Source organism: Vigna unguiculata, chromosome 9 (genome assembly GCF_004118075.2).
Source record: "Vigna unguiculata cultivar IT97K-499-35 chromosome 9, ASM411807v1, whole genome shotgun sequence".
Classification (NCBI taxonomy): Eukaryota; Viridiplantae; Streptophyta; class Magnoliopsida; order Fabales; family Fabaceae; genus Vigna; species Vigna unguiculata.
Genome location: NC_040287.1, coordinates 3,617,888 through 3,628,034, shown reverse-complemented (window position 1 = coordinate 3,628,034; position 10,147 = coordinate 3,617,888). Strand labels below are relative to the sequence as shown.

Below are 10,147 nucleotides of genomic sequence, written 5' to 3'. Positions count from 1 at the left end.
ACGAGAAAGAGGAGCCGAAGTCGGCAGTGGCATCAGTAGAGACGACAAACATGAAGGCATGTAATTTTACCAATAAGCATTTTGCCATCAATTTTTTTTCATAAGTCGTTGATAATTTTGATTTACCAACGAATTTGTGATTACTGATAGATTTTGCATGTTAGTAAATTTGTTTTTTCTTGTGATGTGAAGAGGCTAGAACCATTATTAAAATGGGTCGTCAAAGAATTTTTTTACACTAGTACTTGATGTACGTGATCTTTACCTCCATATTAAGTTTAGAACATTGCTTGTATGTGAATGTTGGTGGCCTCCTCCTTCTTTATAACATTTTTCCTTTTCTTTCGTGACCTAAAGATAATAGTGGAAGTTTGTGATCGTGTAGGTCAAGTCTCCATCCCTATAAATAGGCATCTCTCTTGTTCTCTAGTACACACCTCCACTCACACTCTTGTCTTCTTTTATATTGGTTTCTACTCTCTTGTGAGTACTTCTAGTTTTGTGATCCTTAGCGTACCACCCAAAAAGTTTCTATTGTAACTTGGAAGATATGAATAAGTCCTTAAGGGTATTGTTCATGTTCTTAACCAGCTTTTACTACAAATAACACCCCAAAACAACTATATTTACCTAGTGCATGTAGTTTTTCACTCATCAGCTTATCCCTACGAGGCCTTCTCATTTGTCACATCACAATTTTTCCTATGTAAGAATATTGTCATCATAATCAAATCACACTGCAAGAAAATTCTTAAACAGTGATCAATTTTAATAACAAAAAGAATATGTTTAGAGACCAATTTTCTAATTAGAAAGTAATTTAAAGAACAACTCCTTTGGTAGCTAATGTGAATGACCAATTTAGAGACCAATTCATAATAAAAACTATTTTAGCTACCAATTATAATATTTTGAAACTATTTCAGTTATCAATAATTTTTAATTTATAAATTGATATCTAAAGTGATTAATTATTTTTTGTTACTAAAATTTATTATTATTCAAAAATTTTATTATAATGTCAAAACATAACAGACAACAAAGGCTAAGCTAGTAACAAAAAAAATTTACAATACAAAATAATAACATCAATGACATTGACATATCTCACGACCCCTTTAGGATGATGTTGTAGTTTGGAAGAACTCAATGAGGGAAGCTTGAGGTTTGGGAAAATTTTGATATTTTATGTTGGAAGCCCTCCATTTAGAATTTCTCAATACGAGTAAAAGGTTTTCCAATCATATTGCACTTCTACCCTCGTGTAATAAATGTTTTGATAAGTTAAAATCATTCTTCACATTTTAATGGATCATCCTTATTCAAAAGAATTATAGATTGTGTTGGATCTTTATTGATGAGTTATTTTATTTTATAGAAATATATGGGTTTGGAAATGGAGGAATAACATTATCTTTTTATCACATCGTTGGAATATATTCTATGTTTAATTGTATTCAACAAACCATCTAAGAATTTTATTATTATTGAATGCTATTAAAAGTCATATAAATAATATTTGGGACCCTCTTACATGATGTCAAATTGAATAGCAATGGAGTCTAGCTACGCCATGATGCGATGAGAATAGGAGGAGTTATGAAAAAAATAGGTAAGATGATTGAATCTATGGGTTTTTTTTTCGAAAACATGAGAGTGAATTTTTTAAATTTTCGAAAAGCATGAAATCTATCTTGGTTAGGGATGGCAAAACGGGTCAGTCTAACCCGTTTTGGTTCGGCCCACCTGTGGCTCGCTAAAGATCGGTCGGGTTGGACTGACCCGCCACCAATAAACGGATTGGATATTGCAACCCATCTTGTCTTAGGGCGAACTGACTCGTCTTTTTTTTAACTTTTTTTTAAAATTTTGTTTATAAATCTATTATATATATACATATATATATATAATATAAAAAATTATTATTTTTTAATTATTTTTAATTTTAAACATAAAAAAATAAAAAAAAATAAAAGGGGTTGGCGGGTTAAGGCCGCCTGAACTGTTTTGGCCCACTAAACTGGCGGGTTAGGCGGACTGAGTTACAGATGGTTGACGGATTGAAAATTTCAATCCAATCCGCTCTTTTCTTGGTGGACTGACGAACCTAATCTGCTTTGACATCCATAATATTGATGATGTTTAGTTTTTATAATACCACCAAATTTAGTGTGAAATAAATTGATTTACGCTCATATTCCACATATTTGATATTTGAGGTGACTTCCGTCCTCATAAACAAGAATCATTTGAGATATTTATAAGACATTATTACATGATTAGATAGTTGACATCAAACTTATTCATAAAGATAAATATTTTACTTTCGGGATAAAAAATGAGGTAATAAAATTCGACTCCACGCTCTTATCATTCCTAGTTAAATCACTTAATATTTCTTATATTTAAATAAATAGATACTTATACTTTTGTTCTCTATAATACCAAATACTGAAGTCAAATATTAAGCATCAATTAATTGTACTAAATTTTACAAATTCCATAATATTCTTCTTGTCCTTTTATATAGCAGAAAGTTTACGCAACCAAAGAGTTGCACTTTCTGTTTTACGATTTAAGAAAAAAATATTAAGATAGCAATAAAATTTAATGCAGTTAAAAGATTTATTTTTTTATTGTTATAAAACTTCAATTACAAAATAGTTGTAGTTTTTAATCGTATATAAAGTTTTAAGAAAAGAATGTTCTAACTTTTAATAAAATACTCTCTTTTTCTTAATATTCCTCAAATCCAATTTTTTTATTAAAAAGTGTATTTATAGAATCTGTAAGATTGTTTTAGTAGAAGTTATTTAAGAAAATAACAATAAACCTAAACTACATTTGGAATTTAGAATCGAACACAGAGATTGGATACCAAGGTAATAACTTTTCAAAGGCCACAAATTCCAACATAAGAACTAAATACACTACACCTTTTACTTTATACACTCCCCTTTGTCTTATGATTTATTCCAAAAGTATCCTTATCTTCTTCAACTCGTTTATCAAAGTATCAGTTGCTACACTATACGTTCTCTCTTCACACACTTGAAAAAAATAGTTTCTTTTCTTACTGTTCACCCAACATACCCTTATGATTTGCAGTGTTTTCTTACGTAGATTATGTCATTATAAGGTTTCTGGAAAGAGCAATGTGGGGGAAAATGATAAAAACGTTGAAGGGGTGTTTTTAGAAACTCTGAGTGTATTTAGTAATTTGGCAAAAAATTAATAGTTTCGAGCCATTGTCACAACAAAAACACAGTTCAACCATTGTCTCCTTCGTAGAGACAGCAGCATTCAAATGAAACCCCCAATTGTAAAAACGGCATTTAAAAAAAATGATAGGGTGCATTAAGAAAATGATAGAGTACAAAAAGAAAAGGCCGATTGCATATAATTGTATTTGGGCTGAGATTTGAGGCAAAGTGACACCCAGCCCAAGACGTGGTATGGATTGAGCTGGTTAGTTAATAGGCCCATCTATTGTTTGATATGGTACTTTGGCATCAGTTTTGTAAGAACACGAGAAAACACTTTTATCAACTCTGAGGAAAAACTACTAAACTAAAAGATAAGAAAAAAGGTTTTGATATTAATACCCCTCTGTAATTAGGAAAATCAAATTCTCCTAATGTTCAAATCGATTATGAAGAACTAAGTGAAAATGCACTCGTACAGACACATCAAATTGAGTTTTGCTTCTTTCAACAAAGTTTTCAACAATCATATAATAAAAAATTTAACTTACAACAGATGCGACCAAGACCTACTTATCTAAAGTATGTTGATATTTTTAATTTATCAATAAATGGTAGAGGAGGTTTCAAGAATTTTAAAAAAATGAAATATGTTGTGCAGGTTGGAAATCAGTTTATTTAATATTATTATACTTGCATATTTACAAGTTTTCAAATATATAAGCATTCACAATCACTAGGCAATTTTTCCTTTTAATAATCTTATTTATCAAAATATTTTTTTAAAATATTATGTTAATAAAATGCACAAAATCTTAAAAATAATATTTGATTGATAATCTGTTATTACTATCTTTCAAAAACATTTCAAATATTTGGTAGATGTATAAATACGTAAGGTTTAGACCCTTTAAACAATTTTATCATTCAAGATTGGTGGATTAAGTATCAATAAATAAAGTTTTGATCCTTTGAGGAGTTTCATTGCTCATAGACTAAATCCCTACAAATATTAAATTGAATTATGAAATCGATAAAGAAAAGTAAAGGTTAGGCTGATCAAGAAAGTTGAATTTTACCGCATAATTATAATGTTGTGTTTGGATAAGACAATTAAAGAAAGTAATTCATTGATTTGGAGAATTTAAAACTCTCTTAAGTAAAATATTTGTTTGGATGAGAAAATTAAAAGAAAATTGAAATTGAGAAATTTGAAGAAGATATTTGAAAAAATAATATAATTTGGAATTTACTCAAAAAAAAAAGGAAATTAAAAATTCACAAATTGTGAAATTCTTCATTGGTCCGGATGAAAAAAAGTTTGGTCAAATATTAAGCCAAGTCAGTTTGGGTCAAATATCAAGCTGAGTCGGTCCAAGTCGAAGAGCAACTTGAGTCATTTTATGCTGAAAGTCGATCGAGTCAGCCCAGGTCTAAAGTCGAGTTGAGTCAGTCCTGATCAAAGGTCGAGTCGGTTCTGGCCAAAGGTCGAGCCGAGATGTCCCTAGTGAAGGTCAAGTCAAGACGGTCTAAACCGATGGTCAAGCAAAGTCAACTGGCCGAATGTTGAGCCTAGTCAGTCCGAACCAAAGTCGAGATGAGTCGTCGCAGATCGAAGGTCAAGCTAACTTAACTTGGACTCAATAGTAAAATTGAGTTTACCCTAAAATAAAAATTAAATTTCTTTATCCAAACAAAAGAATTTAAATCTAAAATATTTTAATTATTTTATACAAACAAATTATTTAAGAAATGAAAAGAATTCAATTACAAGTAATTCAAATACTATGTATTTCAATTTTTTGGAATTGTAGAGATCCCTGGTTAAGGTAAAGGAAATATAAGATAAAAACACAATTAACACATGTAAATTTAAAATCTTTGTAATTTCTTACATAATCAAGCAACCAACTTCTTGTTTTATTGTTTGTGTTTTCTTTGAGTAATTATGAGATCATCTTGTTTTCTTCGATAAAAAAATTCTCTAATTTTGGTATTCTATTTGGGATTATTCAACCACCAAGGAGTAGAGTGGCTGTTTGGTTCTACCTAATATCATCATTAACCGATGATCTAGGTCAGCCATGGCTACTATCTTACTCTTTGTTCCCATTTGATAGCAATGGATTGGAGGAGCAAGGCAACCCTCAAACTAGTAGTATAACATTCTAGGATTCTCCTCTAATCAACATGTAACATGATTATGTCCTAAATGTTGAGAGAACTTTCATTACTAAATAGGGGTGGAAACAATATCCCCAAAATCATTTAACATAGGTTTGTCAAGAAGGACTTGTACGAAGTGGTCGATGATAAGGTATCAAATTTTGATTTTTTTACTCTTCAAATTGTCTTTCTCAAACATGGTGTACAAATCTATATATCCTTTCGTATCCACTTTTTCACCGAGGCAATAAAATGATTATGTGTAATAAATGTTATTTATTGAATACGATATTATACCTACAAAATGTCAATTTAATGAACCGGATAAACAAATATTAGTCCAATAATCTATAGAAACATAATGGCAAATACTTCATATTTATACTGATAATATATCAACTTAGTTAGTACGGTAGTATTTACTCAAAATCAATATTGTTAGAGAAGATAAAAATTATATTTCGTATTGTTCACTTTAATCAAGTATACCTATAAAATTATTACGGATAAAGCAATCACCTTTTAAAATTTAAAGATTGGAAAATGGTTTTCAACTTTAAAGAATAAAAGAAAAAGTAACCCAAATGTAATAAATAAAAGTATATTTAAGCAAAAACACTAATGATTTTCTTCCTCTTGATGATGTAATCTGATACGATACTAACCTAAGTCCAATTTTACTCCTTTATGTTTCATTATAATAATTGAATTGTACAGACACCATTCAAATACCTTTAATTTTCAACAACTCCCTTTATCTTTAATACTATTGCTCCTGCTTTTACACGTCTCAATGTTTGGTTTAGTTTGTCTTTAATGTTTGGTTTAATTTGACCTAATATTTAATTTAATTCTAAAGACAAATAGAAACTTATAATCCTCATGCAAATCTAAATAAAACCGTTTTGAATTAATCACATCAAAATCGATTGATTCAGTATTTCCTGGTGAGAAAAACTAGAAGATTTAATATAACAATGAATATATTGAATCACTATAATTAGAGCAGCAACAACTAACAAATAGTTAGATCTATGACATAGCCCAGCAGAGCCGAAATTACTATGACAAACAAAGCAAAAAGCCCATAAAACATTGTAAAAAACATTACAAAAAAAAAAGTAATAATGCTACCCAGTCAGGAAAAAAATATAACCAGAAACTTAGTGAAGAAATCTGGCAAAAAACATCTGACTAGTTAGCATTTTCACAACAAAAATATGCTTAAAATTATATATTCTGTAGCTGCTCTCAGATTTTAGGTGAAGTAGCATTCAACCCAAGCCATGGTGGCATGGACTCAGTTGATGGCCCGTTTGGTACTTGATATGGAGCTTTGGAAGCAATTCTGAAAAACAACAGAAGGAAACATCATTGACTGAACAAAAACAAATACAAAAAGGTTGCAATTTCCACTAATAATATCTATGTTATCAAGACAAAAGAAAAAGAAAAACCAGATCTACAAAGGGTAAATGGAGATTTTTCTTTTGTGAGTAAATATATTTGATTTTAAGGTTGCACAGAACTGCAGGATTGTGTGTTTGGTTCAACTTATTTAAAACAAAAAATAATGATCTCTATTTCTATGGTTTTTGAGAAAATGGAAAGATTATTGTTTCCCTAAAATATTCCTATACCAAACATGCAGAAGATGTTTAAAGTTTTCTTTGTTTGGGTGAAAGTGCATACCTATCCTTTCTCTTCAACAGAAACCGGTGGAGTGAAGCTTTTCTAGCAATTGGTGGATCTGCTCAAAAAGGAAATTCCTGATTAGAAAACAAAATTATCCATATAACAAAGTTAAACAAAACCAAATCATTCATCTCAAAAGTATTAATGATCTCAAGAAATTACCACAAACAACAGGCCTGGATGATGGTTGAGAGTGTTCATGGATGGTGTTGGTAATAGTGACAGTAGGAATAATTGGAGCAGTTGAATCCGCAGAAGTTCTGACCAAACTAGGAGGAAATGAAGGCTGGCTCTGTGTGTAAGTGAAAACAGAATTGTTCTGACTCTGTGGCTTCCCTCTAGCATAGGACATGATCTCATTGGCTTTGTCAGCAGGAAAATCATCAAACACAACAACTTGTCCTCCATAAAAGATTGTCATCTGTGCAGTTTTAGCAACCTTGTTCGCAGACTTCAGTGCACTGCACAACATGAATTAATGCAAAAACTGTCACATACTAGGTTTAAGGCAATTTTTGTAGTGACCAAACAGTCGTAAAAGAAAATGGAGAGATTTATCTAAAGGGTGGTAGCAGTTATGAATTGGTATGCAGTCATTGGTCATTAATTTTCTTCAACAGCAAGTTGGAACAAAAGGTTAGTGTTAATTGACTTGGCAACAAATTAAAGAACCAACCTGGAATTAACCAAGGTTGGAATCTCCTCTGAAGGACGATAGGAAGCTTGTGGAGAGAGCAAATCCATGGCTGTCAGGTTCTTTGGTGTAACGTTGTTTTCATTGGTAGGAAACAAGTTCATTGTTGTAGCAGAGTGACAAGAAGTCTCAGGTGACCCTGTAAAAAATTTCACATCAGAAAAGAAAAAGGGAATTCTCCATTCTCCAAAACATGCAAAATCTCTGACAGATTAACCTTGTTTTGAAACTAAAAAGAGACCAGACATTAAAATCCAACCCTTTTCTCCACTTTTTCTCATTCAAACAAGTGGGGCAAATTTGGAGCCATGAGTTAGATCTAGGAATTTGAAAAGTCATGCAGAGCAATAAATTAGCAGCAAAGGCAGATACCTAAGAATTGAGAGAGAAATTCAAGCCTAAAACTACAAAAGAAAATAAATAAAAAAATCATTTTATAAAATTAAAAAAAAAAAACTTTGAAAGACCCACAAGCTGCTTCTCCTTCCTAAAAATATATTTATCTCAAAACAAACCAAGATGAAAGGAATAACCAATTGAGTACCCATCAAGATTCCAATTTTTCCCCCTTCTTACACTTTCTACAGAACTAAGCAGCACGCAAAACTTTCAGTGAAATTGCATATAGAAAAAACCCAAAAAAAAAAAAACATTTGCAGAGTTTAAGGAGGCGTACCACATGGTTCGGCGTTGCATGTCATGCCGAGGGTGAGATCTCCAAAGCTACCCTTCTCCTTGATGTATTGACTCAGCAGACTGCAAGTCTGAGAGAAGCTCGACTTCTCCGGCGACTTGGCCGATTTCTGGCCGGAAAATTCAGAGTACTCCGACGAGCTCGACATGATGAATTGAATATAGCCAGAAAGAGAAACACAAGTATTCGGTGTGAGAGAGAGAGAGAGAAAGAGAAGCAGAGAACGCGTGGTTTGACGGTGAGGGTTGTTGTATTACAAAGGAAGAGTCCTAAGATGTAATGATAATCTTTGTCTCCGACCCTTCATCTTATATATAATCAATGATAACCAATTTCAATAGCGCGAATAAAATAATAATAATATTGTTATTATTATTTTAATTTTCAATAAGGAGGTGGAAGATTGGAGCACGAGGAATATGTGGGGTTTTTCGAGAGCGGTTCTTTTCTTTTCTTGCCGCTGTCTGCAACCATGTCATTGTGGTTTTCCCAAAGTCTCCCTCATAAATTTTTTTTTTTATTGTTCTCCATAATTATTTATTTACTTGTTTAATATTATTAATATTATTATTGTGGTTTTGTATTTTTCTTTCTACCACGTGTTGTTTGCGTCGGTTAACTAAACGGCGAAGAAACGGTTACGTTGGGGCTCCGTTTAGGTTGGTTTTTTACGACTGCGTTTTTCACTACCTTAAATGCGCCCACGTTTTTGGTTTAATCTTTTCACGTTTAACTCATTCATTCTTTAACGAACTGTTCATGACATTGTTAATTAATGCTTTTGCATAAATATCACGCGCTTTCGACATTTACATATCTAAATCACTAATATGGATTTTCTTTTTACATATCCTTTTATTATATTTATATCTAAGAAGAATGTTAATCGAGTGTCTGTAGCACTAGTTGAAAGAATAATAAATTAACATCGGTTCTCTCATTTTTACAATAAAAGTTAAAATAATTATTTTATTAATTAAAATAATATAAATAACTTTATAAAGAAAAAATATCTTTTAAGATTTTTAAACAATAAAAAACATTTGAAAACTCAATTAAAACTTAAATTAATATTTTTATTTTATTTTTTCTAAATATTTTAAATATTTAACAATATTTTTTATTGATTTTTCTGTTAATTTAATTTTTTATGCATAATTATATTTTAATTTTTAATAATATTAAAATACAATTATTTTATTATTTAATTATTTTTAAATTTTTATCAATAAACATTAAATAAAATATTATAGCAATTATATAATATTTATGAATATTATTATCTTTTAAATAAAATGAAATTACAGAATTAAGTCGTATTTTATTTAATATTATAATTAAATTATATTTATTATTAATTACTCTTAATATTCCAAAAACACCTTAACAAAACCCTAATTTAACTATATATAACAAACCATCCGGTAGTTACTTTCATGAAAGTTACAAAATATGCTAGTTATTAGATTGTAAAATTAATACACAAAATTCAGTTTTTCACTGTTTTTTATTATTTCAATATAAATTTTATTAATTACTTTTTATTTTACTGATTATTATAATTTTTAAATTTTTAATTTAGTTTTTCTATCATTGTAAAAAGTTGGACACACAGCATCTGTTTTTACCAATTGTTTTACAAATAGAATTTTTGTATACTAACAAAAATCTATTCATTATTGTGTTTGTCTATTA

General features: G+C 30.1%; 1 protein-coding gene across 1 annotated transcript; it reads right to left on the bottom strand.

The window, feature by feature from the left end:
• Nucleotides 1-6,334: 6,334 nt before the first annotated feature.
• On the bottom strand, nucleotides 6,335-8,743 carry LOC114163885 (protein TIFY 10A-like). Its single transcript, XM_028048258.1, has 5 exons — nucleotides 8,435-8,743; nucleotides 7,741-7,897; nucleotides 7,227-7,525; nucleotides 7,062-7,119; nucleotides 6,335-6,717 (listed from the first exon to the last, which is right to left on the bottom strand). Exons 1-5 carry the CDS (start codon nucleotides 8,598-8,600, stop codon nucleotides 6,621-6,623), a joined length of 777 nt encoding a protein of 258 aa, XP_027904059.1. The 5' UTR covers nucleotides 8,601-8,743; the 3' UTR covers nucleotides 6,335-6,620.
• Nucleotides 8,744-10,147: the final 1,404 nt, after the last annotated feature.

Coding starts and splice junctions, on each gene's coding strand:
- LOC114163885 (XM_028048258.1), bottom strand. CDS start 8,600: ATGTCGAGCTCGTCGGAGTACTCTGAATTTTCCGGCCAGAAATCGGCC. Junction 7,526..7,740: donor CCAACCTTGGTTAATTCCAG/GTTGGTTCTTTA, acceptor CATGTTGTGCAG/TGCACTGAAGTCTGCGAACA. Junction 6,718..7,061: donor CTGTTGAAGAGAAAGGATAG/GTATGCACTTTC, acceptor GTTGTTTTTCAG/AATTGCTTCCAAAGCTCCAT.